At 38.7% G+C, this 16,897-nt stretch overlaps 1 protein-coding gene across 4 annotated transcripts; it reads right to left on the bottom strand.

Moving 5' to 3' along the window:
• Window positions 1–787: 787 nt before the first annotated feature.
• Window positions 788–14,473, bottom strand: ldb3b (LIM domain binding 3b). Of its 4 annotated transcripts, XM_063893362.1 has the most exons (10): window positions 14,310–14,420; window positions 13,816–14,141; window positions 10,058–10,209; window positions 9,746–9,818; window positions 6,573–6,595; window positions 4,544–4,741; window positions 3,627–3,650; window positions 1,912–2,081; window positions 1,708–1,744; window positions 788–1,428 (listed from the first exon to the last, which is right to left on the bottom strand). In XM_063893362.1, the coding sequence occupies exons 2-10, from the start codon at window positions 13,909–13,911 to the stop codon at window positions 1,332–1,334; spliced, it is 870 nt and encodes a 289-aa protein (XP_063749432.1). In that variant the 5' UTR covers window positions 13,912–14,141; window positions 14,310–14,420; the 3' UTR covers window positions 788–1,331. The 4 variants fall into 4 exon arrangements, with proteins under 4 accessions (XP_063749432.1, XP_063749433.1, XP_063749431.1 ...); XM_063893363.1 differs by lacking the exon at window positions 3,627–3,650; XM_063893361.1 differs by lacking the exons at window positions 3,627–3,650; window positions 4,544–4,741; window positions 6,573–6,595 and adding an exon at window positions 9,149–9,405 and having other exon boundaries at window positions 14,382–14,473.
• Window positions 14,474–16,897: the final 2,424 nt, after the last annotated feature.

A 16,897-nucleotide genomic window follows, 5' to 3' on the forward strand; every position in this document is an offset into this window, starting at 1 on the left:
TCATGACACGGCATTTTGATTTACTAATGGTTGTATTTAGACGTGCTCCAAGTAAAATATCATGTGATCAAACCACTCCATATCAATTCTGCATCGTAATACTACGATGGACGAGTAGGACACACCCCTTTATATTTTTGTTTTTTTCTATTTTACAAGATTTTTTTGCTTGAAAATTCAGCATTTTGCATCGAAGTATATTTAAAATGCTTAGGGTTAAAGCTGCAGCTAAATAAAATATACTGTAATGTAAAAAATGTAATGGTGTGGATTTTCAAAATAGCATTGCAATGATAAGGAATCCCACTTTATGGTACTTGCCAAAAATAACCCGATTCTGATTCTCATTGATATGAGTTAGTATAAGTAATCACTCATAAAAGTTCTGCATGAGAGGAAATACAATTTGTATATTTCATCCCTGTCTACTTGTGTCAGTGTTGTCTTTTGATCTAATCTTACTAATGGAAATTTATATTGATTAAACACATTTAAATACTATTTTTACGAACAAAACACATTTTCCTGTGAAGAGGATTTTTCAATCACCAAAAATTCAGCTGTAAGGGTTTCTATTCTAACCCTGCTACCATTACTCTCCGTGTTGTCACCAGCTAATTAATAGTGAAACAGATTATTGTGTTAAAAGTCATTAGAGGCTCTTCCTGAATGATGTCAAAACACTCCCTCTGCAAAACAAAGAACACTAGAACTGACCGGAAATGTTCAGCATGCCTCCAGTTTTACACAATTCATTTGTGATCTTACAACAGTTCACACAGCCGTATGGTTTTAAGAAAACATTTATTCACATTGATATAAGTACATTTTTGAGTGCATTTGTACATACTGTATTTGTGCATGTTGCTAAATCTCTATGTGTGCTTCTTTTCTTTTATTGCTTCCTCACAAGCATGCTTAGTGTTAAAACTCATACGTTTGTGAATGCCGTTTATGTACTAAAAGAAACATCAGTTCTGCATTTTCATTTGATTATTTTTTGTACAATTTCCCTTTGATTTAAGAGAGACAGAACCAAAACAAACAGAAAAAAAGAGAAAAAGAAAAACCCAAATGCGAGATCAGGTTTAGCAGCTGACGGATACATTTGACAGGTAATATCGAGCTTATGAACACATAGCATTCTCACACTAACAGTTAATATCTCACATATTAATCTAGGCTACAACACTATCTCACATTCCTGAGGAGTTTCCTCCTCCTCATGTTCCTTTTTTTTATCCCTCCATAACTTATCCCCTCTTCCTTTTTACTCCTGTGCTTTTGTCCATTTCTTCCTTTACATGTCCTCCTCTTCCTTTTTCTCTTCTTTATTCCTGGACGTTGAGGATCTGTGAAGACAGTCCTTGGTGCCAGTTCTTCAGCTTGGCAAAGCGGGGACCTTTCACCTCTGACTCGAACTTCTCTCTGGTGGTGGGGAAGGCATTTACAATTTTGAAGGAATAGTTTGGTGTTTAGATAGAGGACAAGTTTGTCCACTAAATAGTTAGCTACTGCCAGCAGCTGATTAGCCTGGTGTAAAGACTGGAAACAGACATTAGCACTGTCCCAAGGTCAAAGGGATGCCTGACAGCATATCTAAAGCTCATCAAAAGTCTTAGTTTTATGGAGTTATGTTGAACTATTTTTGGCAGTGAACAGTAACTTCCTGGATTCTCTGCAGGCTACATGGCATGTCATTCTTACCTCGACTTCTGCAGGGCCTCCTCATCTGGGTCTTGCACTGCATGGAAGAAAAAAAATTGGTGAGGACAGAGAAAAACCTAACGAGACAAATAGCAGTAATGAGAGAATATTGGAGTCTGAACAAACATTTTGAAGAGTTTCAAGACTGTCAAATGAGAAGACGGGAAAGGACAGAAGGAGGAAAGAAGGAGTTTTTGTACTGACGGTATTCAGTGCCAGTGATGTGGGCAAGCATCCTGAAGCTCTTGGACTGCAGATTGGCAGCACGACGAGCCCATTCAGACATTTTCTCGTTCGTATCTCCTGGCCTGATCACTGCCTGGTAAACTGGAGACGCGCAGTCCACCACAGGGTCCTTGATGGGCAGAGATCCACTGCAGGACAGACAATACCATTAGAGCTCTGAGTAGTGTGTACTGTATTTAAAGCAGATCATAGAAGATCATAAAGTACTAAATGCCCAGGATGTAATATCATCTACAACTGAAGAGTTGATATTACTTTTGTGGTTTTTGGCAGTGGTGAATTGAGTACTCACATCTTATAGATAGAGAAAAGCAATAACCTAATGTTGCAAGTAAAAGTATCTTTATTTAACAAAACACACAGTATAAGCATTATAATATAATAATACATTTAAAATACCCAAAGGAAATATTATTACTTGTTTTATTTATTTTGTATTATTATTTCTCATTTGCAAAGTCAGAAGTAACTCAAGCTATTAAAAATTTTGATGGACGTCATACAAGCTTTGTTTTTGAATGTATAGGAGTAGAAGCTAAAAATCGAAAGCACCAGTAAACTCGACTTAAGTAAATATTATTTTCCATTAATGTTTTTAGCGTCTTGCATCAGTTGTATTTTTCTAAATGACTGAATAAATTAAGAGTCATTTGGGGCCTTTATTTTCCAACACGAATGACCAACAAGATGATACCATACATGGTTATTTCTATTCAAATATTTCAATAACTCAGCTAGAATGTTGTAGTTGTCAAATAAAAATCTGGATACTTAAAATGTTTGCTACTTTGAATGGTGACTTCTAAATAATGCTTGTTATTCTTTTTTTGGTCAACCAGTGCCTTATTGTAGAGACAGAGTTGAAATGGAGAGGTAGAGGAGATGACATGCGGCAAATGGTCCCGAGCTGGATTTGAACCCTGGTCCTCCGCATGGGGAGCTAGCCCCAGTCCATGGGCCGCCAGCTGTACCAACTGATCTATAACGTCAGCCCTATGTTGGCTATCTACACCTTATTGTAATTACTAGCTTTATTAAATCAGATTGTATTGCATTATGGGCAGTTATTACTCTTAGATCAAAAATTGCATTGTTGCTTCTTGTTGCTATAAACTGTCTTTGTGTTTAAGATGACTCAGAACAGTAGATAGTGAACTGAGATTAAAAAGCAACACGACATGAATAGTGTGTCTCTTTGTATTCTTCAATGAGTGTTAGAAAAGTGAGTCAGTACCGATCTAGCAGACACTGTTTAAAAACCTATGATTTGATACTCAGAACATTCCCATGCCATGAACTCCCATCAGGTTCCCGATGCTGTGATGGTACTGGCTGCTTCAAAAGAAAACCTGAACTCATCTCACACTCTCACACTTTCACCAAAGTACCTCTTAGTAATGAACTCCTGGTTAGTGAGTTTGAACATGATACACCATACTTTGACACAATAAAAAACACATAAAAATGGCCAAAAAGATGCTGTGGTATTTGTGAAACTTTCTCCACATTATTATTTATTATAATATTAATTCTAATTATATTAATATTATAATAGTTCAGGGATATTAGTTTAGGAGACACAAGGAGCAATGCACAAGCTCTTTTTCAATCATGAGACAAAGACGGCGCGCACGAAGAGAGGCGGGATAGAAAAGGAGAGCTGCTGTACTTACGCCAAGGGGGAGCCCACCTCTTCGCTGAGGTCATAACCAGGAAGGAAGGATGGGGAGGGATGGGTGGAGGACAGCACAGGTGTGGTTGGTTGTTTTGTTTTTTTGGTTGTGGATGGAATGAGCAGAGGAAAGTGGGTGAAAAGCACAAAGGAGTACGGGCCACGGACAAAGACAACATGGAAAAGCCCGCGCAGGCTTACATGATTTAAAGCTGCTTTTCAGGAGATGGCTCCAAAAAATGTTTTTCAATCGAGATAAAATTCAAAAAACATATTTTCTCACTTCTGACTGCTACAGATATTAGCATATCTTTGGAATTTCAACAAAAAATGTTTTATTGATTGGTGTGTGTCAATTTGATATATTTCAACTTTCTGTCAGTTTTTGGGATATTCTCATACACTGCACTATAATTTGTTAATAACCCATATAATCAGTTTGCATTTCCATACAATCGTAAGCCAGAACACAAGTTGTAAGTATTTTAATCTACTAAATGACAATGTTTTCCTAAACCTCATCAAGTAACAGGGTGTGCACTGCAGGGGCATGAGCACTGATCACTCCAAGGAAAATGCACAAAAGTCTAACATTTTTCGTAACATATCTTACAAACTGCTGTATGAGGTTACGTTGCAGATTTCCATGGTGAATAATAAATTACAAATGAGCCTCAGCTAATTTTCTTCAGGATTACATGTAGAGCTTAGGCAAAACATATCAAAAACATTAGCAAAATAAACTAGATACAAGGCTTAATACCAGTAGCAGGAAGTGAGCGAGTGAGTATGTTTTTTTGTAATTTGGGCAACCTGATCCTTTAATTCCTTCCCAAGTGGGCCATGTGATGCGAAGTGTGTGAGTGCAAAGAGCTCATTAAGACTGGAGAGAGGATTATTTAGGTTGTGTGACCTCACCTGTCGTGCCCTTTAGCCTGCGACTGCCCTGCGATGGCGTCCATGATGGCGTCCTGTGAGTACATGCTGATTGGTGTGTTGTACTGGGCGTGAACAATGGTGGCCTTTCCACCCGGACCCCTCACCTCAATGGGCTTGTGGGTGGACAGGGCCGAGTCTTTCAGAGCAATGGGGTTGAAGCTGGGAGTGTACTCCACACTGTCAGTGTCGGAGGTCAGTGAAGGGGGTGGAGAGGTTTCGGGTGTAGAGGTGAAGATGAGAGGTTAAAAGAGGAGGAGGTGGGGGGAATTTGAGAGGAAAGAAAAGGGAGAAAGCACCAAGGTGAAGGAAACTGGGTCGACGTGTTATTAATGCTACTGACAGACAGGCGGGGCTGTTGTACCGCTCAATATTCACTTTTGGAGACCTACTGTACCTAATATAGACTCAACTACACAGACCAAATACAAATCCCACTCTGTAGCCGTGTCCCAGGTCCATACTACTCAGACATTATAAACCTTTTTACGGGTATTGACAATCAAATTGTTATAATTAAGCAGGTTTAAGATGCATTATCTTCACCACAGGGATAAAAAAAAAAAAAACGCAATGCAAATATGCCAAATAAATAATAATTAGGAAGAGAAAGCAAAACAAAAACTGTAAAGAAACTTTGGAAACATATTTTGCTTTCTCCATGTTAAAGCATATAGGTGTAGAATTTGTTCTTCACTTTCCACTTACAAAATCATTTGAATCTGATTTGGAGAAATCCACTTTCACTTGGTTTTTATATACAGTATATTGTATATTTTTAATTTAATTAATCAGGAGAGCATTTCGATCTTTCTGTCTGTACACACAAATTGAAAGATTGACAATCAAGTTGACTTTGACTTGATTGTCTTATATTTCTAGAAAAAAGAATAATTCAAAGGTTGATCATATACCACTATCAGCATTTACTGTGACTTAGCTTACAGAATATTTAACTACATATTAAGATGTTATCATATATATCCATGCAGTGTGGAATGGGGACAGAGGCTTTATCCATTACAACCTGCAGCTAAACCACTGTTTTGTTGCACAACATGACAAAATACAAGCTCTTTCTTCAAGGAAAGGACAAAAGTGCAAACACACTAGTCCAAAGAAAACCAAACATGCTAAAGTAACACAATCAAACCGATTATTATTTGGTCTTTCAAATGAGGCATACTGTACACACACTGAAAATGATGTTTTACTGATACTGCCAAACATGGATTCATGATAAACACACAAAACACCACATGCATTTACACACACGGTAATATACTGTGGCCCTTTCAGAGAAAGTATATACTGTATGCTATAGTGGAGTTGGAAAACCTCATATATTAGAGTAGAGTATGAAATGGAAAATAGAGACTGTGTTTTTTGGGTGGAAGGATGGAAACAGCAGCATTACTAACCATAGCCATGTTAGATATTAGAGATTTTGGAACTAATGCTGCTATCGGCTATCATTGGAAAGGCTTGGCTACAATAAGCTGGATTTTAGAGTTGGATCATTTGAAAACTCTACGGTAGCGTACTCCTACCAAAGCTTTAAATGTAAAATATATTTGTCCTTGACAAAATACTTTTACAACATACAAAACTCTTCATTAATCTTTTTGCAGAAATCTTTATCTATGAAATTACTACTACCAAATGTGTTGAATACATGAAAGGAAGTATAGGTATAGTAGTAATAGTGGTAAAGCAATCTTTCACAATTAAATCAAGTAAAGCAGCAGCAACTTCAAACTGTTATGAAGTACTGTACTTGAGTAGATGTTACGAGTTACTTTTCACTTATATGCTGTTAATAACATGAAAAAAACAATGATCGGCACACTCAATATGCTGGTTTGGTTCCATCAAAGATTTAGTTCAACTTCATGCACATGATTGCATGTTTGACACGTCTTCACTCCACACCCAAATCTCAGAAAAAGAATACTCTCTCTAATGATGTATTCTTCATGCATGAATACTCGAGAAATGTGGTGGTACTGACTTTGCAGCTGTGTTTGCGATAACCTGAAACACACCAGAGAGGAACAGACAGTAAGACAGATAGAGAGGAGGAAAGAATGTAAAAAATGACCAGAGGGTATTCTGGTGATAACAATGGCGTGCAGAGGAAACTATTCAACTACAACACTATGCTGTAATCCCATGTACAGGTCAGAATAGCAGCCGTTTGTCATCACTGGGATATTTCCCAGCGTCCCCTGCATCATCAGTGACTGACAAGAGCAGAAGCGTCTCAATCACATGACACAGAGAGACATTTAGCACAGAACAGACGCAAATAAACACCGCCAAACAAACACAACCCATACCACCTTTGTCAGAACTGCAGCCAAATCCAAGAAGACACGCCTGTGTATAATACTACAATATATGTAAAGAATTGAACCATTGCCTTTTCTAGGAAATCTCAGATCCTGTAGAAAAAACGAAAACGTTGACATTAACTAAGTGTATTATGTCAACAGATTTGACATAACTGTATTAGGTTAGTTGAAAGCAACAATATAAAAAAATCGTTATTTTAAACTGAATATTATTGCTTTCAACTAAACAAATACAGTTATTTAAAATCTGTTCAAAAGTCAACGTCTCAGTTTTAAAGTGTATATCAAAAAGTTTCAAATGTAAAAAACTGTAATTAATGGCATTTGACGGCCTTTTTATCAGAACTTTATTTTTAACAGTCAAGACATCTTTTTTGGGCTGTGCTGCTACACAAGCCTCTGCTCGGTGATATTGATCAAACTGTGATAACTCTTCATTTTCATTTAGTCATCATGTTTCAATTGCCAACCAAAGACCAATCATGGACAGCTTAGCAACAAGCATCTTGCTGCCGACCTGCTGATCTCTTGCTAGCTTAGTACCTGTTACGTTTCCTAAACGAAATTCCACTTCATGCCGTGTGTATGTGTTTCAAATATTCAAGGAAGAGTTTGGGCCAATGTTTTCTTAATATAGCAAGAGCGTGCATTTGGCCTTGTCAGAGGTTTGCGCGGTCCGAGTGCTCTTTTAGTTTAATGATGTGTAATTCCTGCCTGGTTGATAAGCTACTTAAATTAGCCCTTATCTCTGTAGTCTGCGGGTTTTCTGGGTGCAAATGTTGATGTGATCACTTTCAAGGTTGCTTAAATCTATTTTGGTATGTGTGCCTGACATTATTTTTGGACAAGCGCTCCCTCTAAATCAGTGTAAATGTGCTCAGTTTCACTCTACCATCGCAGTATTGAGAGTGCAACACATCAATCAGTAGAATGGTACGTACAGTACATGGATGTGTTCGGGGTACAGTAGGTGAAGTGGAACGTGCTCGGCAGCACCTCACACGTGGGGTATCTCAGGTTTAGCAGGGGGGCATCCAGGGGATTCAGGATGATGGTGTGTAACTGGAGTGGAACAATCTCCTACCAACAGCTGCTCTCTCCTGTGCATGTGTGTGTGTGTGTGTGTGTGTGTGTGTGTGTGTGTGTGTGTGTGTGTGTGTGTGTGTGTGTGTGTGTGTGTGTGTGTGTGTGTGTATGAGCTTGGTGAGGTGGGGTTGCTGGCATGACACTGTCGTCATCGTCCCCGCAGGCTGCCCGAAGCACGTTCCCTGACATCTGACTTACCGTTGGCCTTTACTGTAAAGCAGATCGCATCCTTAATTAACATCTACAAGTATTTCACAACAGAGGCTTCACCCTACTCATGCCATACCATTGAGGAGAGCTCCCCTAAAACTGTGGCCTGAAATTAACTCCCACTAACCTTTACGCAGTACAGTACACAGTTTAGTACACAGTACAGTCGAGATAAAGGCAGTGATGATTTTATTGTGGAAGAATAACCTAGTAAACAGTTTTCTGTATTTTCTTCTCAAAAAATTCATCACTGTATTTGTCTGTGTAACGAAAGCCCTACTGTATATATCCATCTGTTTTTTAGCTTGCCAACACATTTTGTTAGTCCTCAAACTCCAAAACCTACTTTAGTGGCCCTGAAATTGAACTCTAGTGTCAAAATGTCACCTCCCTCGAACCTGCTATTTAACCGAGCTTCACAAGCAACTCTGAGATGGTTCAGATTTTTCCAATAGGACTTTCATTTTGACTCTATCCAGGTAAAACTGTAAATAAAACTCAGTTTCAGAGGTCGGATGGATACGTAAGATAAAATCCTCAAAAAAGGAAATCAGGGAGTTAAAAGAGCAAAAAGTTTTCTTTAAAAATAATATTTGCAACATCATCTCCCTGGTTTCATTTCTGTAGTCTGATCTCTTGTCACTCTATTACCTGGAGGCCAGCCAGGTATGTTTGTGTGTACGCTCCGAAAATAGCACAATGTGTGAGAGGAATGACTGCTGGGATACCGATGGAAAGTTCTGAGTATATTTTTTCATTTAGGCACAGTTAATGTGAGGGTAAATGGGGATGTGAGGTGCTTTTGCTTCATTCTTCCAGAGTGAAAAGTAGTACTTTAGTTAAGTATTATTACGTCATCTGGCGTTTGGTTTTGGTTTTATCAGGTGAGAAGTTACATCTTCTTATCCTAGTATTACAGAACTGTAAAGTAACCTACCACAGTGATGAAACTCCCAAGGAAGCTGTCGACCCCTGTCCTAACTTGCCCTGCATCAGCATCATTTCTCTGAGAGTTTCAGCAGAGTAAAGGCCAACTGGGGAATTGTACTGCCCCCCCTGGCCAGGTGGAGATAGGGCAGATGGTGAGGATGAGGCAGAGGTTTTGACCGGGGTCGATAGGAGATCGGGATCTTTTTTACCAACTTGGAGCATTTCAACTTCCTCTCCGAAATGTTTTGGCCCGACCTCTAAATCCTTAAAAGACGAGAAGAGGTCAAGATAGATATAAAATAAATGTTTGAAGTGAAATGAGAGTAAAGGTAAAAGCTGGTTTCATCTTCATATTCCTTTCTTTTGGATTGCTGACCGTTGACCTCTGCACAGACCTTCCTGCTGTTGCACTATGAATATGTGACACTAGGGGGCAGCATGACACTGCCTGGTGGCACCAAAAATGGTGACGCTATTCACAAACAATCGTACATAACAGGCATGACAGACACATTTACAAACATGAACAGGTATGTGGTTTTCAGCTGCTAACTTTTTGTGTTGAGTACTATTTTTGATCATTATGTTTTGTTTCTCTTTGTACCTTCTGGTGGGGGATGACTGGCATGGGGGAGTCCATTCTGGGAGTAGTGGAAAATGCTGCTGCACGTCTTGATCTAGAAATTAAAAGAAAAAATAACCATTTAAAATATACTGTAACACCATATATTAGCACTTTATATTAGACCCTTTAAAGGCATTTTACAGGGAAAAAGTAAATAAATAACATACCATGACAGCCAATTGATGTATATTTGTAGTTGCACTTAAATTATAGAGTTTAATATAAAGCCCCAGCCGTGACTTCCTCTTAAACTCCCACATTTGAGACAGTGCAAGTGTGCTAGTTGTTTACTTCTGCATGGTGAGTGCCAGTTTGGTGGAGGCAGACTTGATCTTGTTCTGGGCATCCATGTGCGTCATCCCCTCGGTGCTGACCCCATCGATGGCTGAGATGATGTCGCCCTGGGCCAAGCTCCCGCCCACCGCCTTGCTCCCTGGAGTTATCTATGGAGGGGTCAAGAGAGTAGGTCACATTGGGACCCCTGACACAGACTCTGCAGGAAACAAACAAGCAACTGGAAAATGTGAACAGATATACATTACAGATTGGAGGGATACTAAGGATTAATTTACCATATGTCAATGAAAAATAAGAAACTAAACAAAATTATTTTCCCCCGCAATTCAGCAACTCACTCTACATACTATGGCGTGTGTGTAGTTGCTCATATATAAGCTCAGAGAGGTGGAGAGGAGAAAAGCTGATGAAGCGAAACAAACTTATCCATCAGCTCTGCTTTTTTAATTTTTCAATAAACAGAGTGGAACCCATTTTTATTCCAGGGCCTAATCCGTCTCTACAGCTAAAACCCAGGCTGCCTGACACCGAAACCAACAACAACTATTTCGAATTTCTAGTAACAAAGTCATAAAGTGTGTTTGAAAATAAACATTGTAATTATATTTTAATTGTATATTGTTTTTTTAATGATTATTTCCGGTTGTGCTTTGCAAACTTCTACAAACTTGCTCCAATTTATATCATCTTATTACTCTTGGTTTGTGTTCTTCCCCTTTGCACAAAAAACAAGGAAATATTGAATTCATTTTAAAAAGGCTTGAATAAGACTTTTCATACCGGCACTGGGGATTTATGGATAAATCCCCAAAACCAATTTGAATTTTTTTTTTTGTGAACTTGCAATCTTTTATTGTCAATCAACAAGTTGTTAACCCTTTAAACTCTCACACCATACAATGGTCTTTAGCTGAGTCCGAATGCTCCTGGCTCTGCCACAAAGCCAGACTTTAGAACTTAAACTACACGGAGAAAGGATTTGAGTGAGCCGAGAGGCCTGGGGCATACAGTATTAGGTCTAGATTTACAGTTGACTCGTTAAAGAGTTAAAAATAAGCAACGCCGCCGATGACCCTGCTGAGCCCCCCTTCACCCCCCGGACATAACCAGCTGCTACTGACATTCATGCATCACTTCCTTGAATATTTCTTTTTTTATTTACATCAAACCTTTACAATCCACACTTTAGCGACATCATACCACCAAAACACACCACATATTTGTTCTACTTTTCAGTTTCAAAGAAATGCGTCCTTGAAACGCCTGTCAACATTTCTCATTTTGTGTCTGCTTGTTGCACATAATTTCTTTGCTTGAATAACAGTTCTTGTCTGTTTGGGTATATGTGTGTGTGTGTGTGTGTGTGTGTGTGTGTGTGTGTGTGTGTGTGTGTGTGTGTGTGTGTGTGTGTGTGTGTGTGTGTGTGTGTGTGTGTGTGTGTGTTTGTGTGTGTGTGTGTGTGTGTGTGTGTGTGTGTGTGTGTGTGTGTGTGTGTGTGTGTGTGTGTGTGTGTGTGTGTGTGTGTGTGTGTGTGTGTGTGTGTGTGTGTGTGTGTGTGTGAGTGTGGAAAGCAGTTACATAGGGTGAAGTATGCAGAAAAGAAAAGTAAAATAAGATCTGCCTCTGGGAATTTAAACATGCATGAAAATCTGTCATGCATGTTATCATGTGACACTTCAAATCTAACCAGTGACAAACAGGAAATGGATATGGGGACTAACTCTTTGAACATTTCCTTTTAATTAATTGCTTTCAAGAGCAAACATTTATTCGATTTTGATCTATGTTTTCTCTTTTAAATTGTTTCTTGCAGGTTTTATATCTAAAAATATGTGTTATATTAATCCATAAAAAGATAATGTTTCTAAATTGTTCTACCTGGATCACATACATGCTTCTTCAATGTTTTGATGGGTTCCATAAAGCTGTTTAGACTCAATAACATTTTTTAAAGATTTAATTGATTCCTAGAATTTTAACCAAGAAAACTGTCATACAAAATACCTGGATAGTGGAAAAAAGAGTAATGCGTGTCTCTTATTTAATTGACATTACTTCAACTTGGCTAACAAAATGTCAGAAATATACTTTCTTCATTCCTCTTCCCTGTCTTAGTTCTTGGAAAAAAAGCCATCCGAAATCCAAACCGCACTGGTGTTACGTCAAACTGTAATGGCATCCCAAGTAGTCATGTCAAGCTGCCGTGTTTTATCTTAACCTGTCAGACCACAGGATGAACCTAAATCCAATGATACAATGCAACAGTGGACACAAATCAAAGCCCCTAACACTTGCCTAACACTAGTGGATCAAAAGACAATGACCCAACACAATCAATATAAAGCAGGCCGCTGAGCATCAATCTGGACTAAAGTATGAAAGGTAGCATCCAAATTGTTCTCTCAGGTGAGCATCACCTCCTCTACTTTCTTCTCATCCCCTAAATCTCTCAAATTCTCCATCCATCCCTCACAATAACGCTGTCCTCTCAGGAGCGGTTTAGGTAAGGTGAAACAGAACTATAAGGGATGAATAAAGCTTACTTAAGGTAACACAAGCTGCTATTAGCCTCCCTGTTTTTTCCAGTCCCATTACCAACCCTCTTCATTTGTCCACCTCTCCTCCAGTGCTATTTAAAGGAAACCCTTTAAATACACCAGCAGGCCTGCAAGTGTGAGGGAGATACACCCGCTTTTTCTGCAGAGGTTAAAATTCATTAATTTGGGACTTTATTTCCCCCTTTTTTCCTTACATTTCAAACACCGTATGCTGATAATCTTTATCTGAACTTGTGGTTCATGATGTTTTATGCACATTGATATGCAACATATTTATGTACAAGTCACCTTATTTAAACATTTATGTTGTCATTTGTGACAGAAGAAAGAGATCTTTAACTTTGCTTTGTTGTCCTAGATGTTAAAAATAAGTCCATTCATCTTAACATCATTAAAAGCCCTCAACCCGAATGAGTGATTTGACTGTGCGGAGTTAGGTCCCACTTATTCATGATTAATCTGATTAGGAAATACGACGGATTGATGTTAAGCTTGGATGTAATGTGATCAAAGTAAATATCATACCTATTAATCAAGAGCAAGAAAAGTCTGTAAAATTGGCCTAATGCAGCAGCTCCTCTACTCCATTAAAACTATTCCAGTCTTTCCACTGCTGCTCTATTCTGGAAATCTCTCTGGACTTTATATCTGAGCCTCCCTGTCATCATCACGAACAGCAACATTACATAACCACTGCGCAGCCACTGCATTCACACACACACAAATGCAGTACCGATTTAAATGACACAAGCTTAACAAAGTTTAAACATGCAAGAGATTATTGCCAAACAAGGGCTACAACTGGGCTAACTACATTTGAAACTTATTTTAAAAAAGCATAACTTTACAACTTAATTAGCCTTTTCTCCTGCAAATCATCACAAGGGTGTTTGCTTAAAGCAGTGACATTTATAAAATATGATTGATTTTTGAAGGTTGTGTGTTAACAACATTGTATATGTTGTTATTGTATTACCTTTCAGTACAATCAATGTGTCAGGCAATCAGGTCACCATGTTCAAAATCTTAACTTTCAAATAATTTCAGATCAAAATGCAAAGCATTCTTTTGTCACAGTGAATAATCAGTTTGCTATTTTTTGTGCCCTACCTCCTCAATGTCAAATGTATGTTACTTAATTTTTTTTTCTAAGTTGCTCATGTCTCAACAGTCTGTGAGGGTGACTTTCCTTACCCTGGAGATGGTGAGTGGCATGTTGAAGTCCTTTCCTCCCTGTAGTCTGAAGCCCCATGGAGCCGGGCCATTCAGAGTCACTGTGTACGTACTCATCTTCGGTCAAACGTCAACACGCCAAAACTCCTGCTGGCTGTGTGGCTTCTCCTCTTGCTTACTGTGCCCGTGTTCCTGTCCTCCCCAGATATCCTTTTGTCCTGGTCGGCCTGATCGGTGGTCGCTTCTCTGTCAGCCCTGTCTTATCTTCCAGTCTGCTCCCAGCTCTCAGGACAAACACCCTGGGGTGGTGTTGGTGCGGGGTGGGTGGGTCAGGTGCTGTGGAACCTCTGTGACACACACATAGGCATGCATTCGTGCACACAAATACACATATGTGAAGATAGTCATACACAGAAAGCAAGTGCAGAGCAAAGTTGAGCCATTGAAGAACAACAGTAAACTTTTTTTCTGACTAGACCATCCTCAATTTCAAACCAAAAACTTCCTAAACAAACCTCAAATTTCAGAAAGTGCAAACTCCAAAAGGTCAACTTTAAACTTAAGAACAAGAGAGAAGAGTTTCTTGCCTGCAGAGTTGCTGAGGGTGAGGGACAGACAGCCTAAGAATAACCGAGGTGAGCATAGACACAGAGGCCCTGGCCCTTATAAGGCTTGTAACTCGAAGCCCCAGAATGCTTCACTGCCGATTCACATCGCCAATATAGACCCCTCTTACTGCAACACATTCTCCCTCTCTCTTTCTCCCTCTCTTAATGCTATCAGTTCATGCTGCTAGCACCCTATTATCCATACTCAGCCTCTGTGCACTGATGTCACTCGCTTTAAACTTCGCAACCATTCATTCTGCTCATGAGAAGGAAACAATAAATTACCCAGCAATGTTACACTAGAAACACTCGCACGAGGCTGCTCCTGTTTTGTCTGTGTTTGTGTTAACGTGTGTGTATACGCAGCAATTCATTTAGTAGCTAATCAGAGCGGTTAAGGTCAAGTGAACACTGACACTGTTTGATAGGTGCTGACAGACTTTTATTTGTATTTATATTCCAATGTATTAGACAGACAATGAAATTGAGAGGTTTGTGCACTGGTGTTATTCAAAACACCTGATTAGAGATAAAACAGATGGCGTTTGATCCCTGAGCAGGTTCATAATGACGACACACTTAAATAGCTTTTCTGGTTTCACATTTATACCTGTTTTTTGTTGTAGAGGTTAATGGTATCGTAAGAAGATGCCACTCTCAGCTAATTGAAGCTAAGACTATAAAATTAGCTTAGCATAACGAAATTGAGAGGGAACGGCAAATGTTGAAAAAAATATCAATCACTTGTCCCTTTTGCTTCTGCAAGCAATGTAAGATGATGTTGTGGGCAGATTATATTTGCTGTTCACCTTCAAGTCTGCAGATGATTTGTAAATAATCAGCAAATTATAGTATTGTAACAGTGTATAGCAGTCTAACATGCGTGCGGTAGGGAGGAGGAAAACAAACCAAAAGAATTGAAAGCTTAGCCTTAGGGCCATCAAACATCATCTCTTGTGTCTTTTAACCTGATTTAATTAAATAGCCACAGGAATAAAAGGGCCCTCTGTTTTTTGTTTGTTTTTAACATCCTGTAGCGACAGCCTGAATAAAAAAGGTCAACCTCTGTTATCAGAAAAGTTATGCAAGGATCACTTGAGCCTTATCGTCGGCCCTTACAATAAAGGTCCTGCAACTTCATTGGCCACTTTGACAGCCTGTTTTTAATCCTCGGGTTTAATTCACAGGATGAACCCGGGCACAGTTAATCATAAAACTACAAACACAACAAGACAACATGTGGAGAAAAATACAATGAGCGCAGCGGTATTGTTATTTTCTCAAAGAAACATAATAACTGAAGGTATAAACACATCCAAGCTCCAGTGCATACCAAGAGAATAGACACATTTTCATTAACAGAGTCATTAAAACAGATGAATAATCTGTCAATAAATTAATGTCTTTCTGTTTGATCTAATTGTTGAAATTGAGTGAGCTGATAAATGGAGAATCTTACTTCCTTGGTTATAATCCTAACAGCTAGTAAGCAGACTGAAGAGTAGAATACAGATCAGTTTATTGCTTTGTAGATGTATTGACTTGGATGTGTTTGTGTGTCTAGCCGTTGATAAAATTGAAATAATTGCACCTCAGGAGGGGTATTTCTTTTCCTGGCAGGAGGGCTTGTGCTACATGTCTCAGGTGTGATCATGTGACCTCTTCTGACAACACTAAGGGGAGTAAAGAATAAAGCAACCAAATCAAAAGGCAATAACTAGAATAAGATGAAAAAACAAAGTCACACCATACATCCTAGGAAAGAAGATCGATGACAGCGATCAAAAAGTGAATCCTCAGGCCAACAAGTAGGATTCAGTACTCAGAAAAAAGGAAATAATAATTCATTACAGCCTTTTCTCTCACCACAAATAGACACACACACGTTTAACACAGACGAGAAGTTTTAAAACTATAATATAATTTTAATATAAAAGATCACATTTCTCAGATTTTTTCTCCGAATAGAATAGAACTTATTACATTTACTTAATACTGTACTTAAGTATACATTTGAGGTAGCTTTGCATTAATTAAAAGATGTAAATGTCATGGTATGTAATGTTTCTGAACTTGCATTTATCCTAGAGCTGTGCAGATCAAGATTTGAAATACAACATTTAGGAGCTGATAAAATATGACACACTGTTATAGATTACGATACCCAACAGTGTAGTAGTATTTAAAATTGACTTCCAACCCTGACCCAAAAGTATAACGCTGCTGAGGCATTAAACATAACTTATAATAACCCAATAATATGCAATTTGAAGCAACTTGAATTTAAGCTAATGTGTGGGAATAACAGAATAGTCTTCCCACCCAATAACAACCTCTCCTGATGTTAACCGAGTACCAATACTCACCTCTGCAGGGCGATATTTTCTGCCGTAGTTCTGCATACCTATTCAGGCCAAACAGCATGCAGGAACACTTTCCATCACATCTGCTCTTTGACAAATTGGACACTGATGCCACTCTGTAATCTGACATCA

This window comes from Eleginops maclovinus, chromosome 10, assembly GCF_036324505.1.
Source record: "Eleginops maclovinus isolate JMC-PN-2008 ecotype Puerto Natales chromosome 10, JC_Emac_rtc_rv5, whole genome shotgun sequence".
In the NCBI taxonomy this organism is placed as follows: Eukaryota; Metazoa; Chordata; class Actinopteri; order Perciformes; family Eleginopidae; genus Eleginops; species Eleginops maclovinus.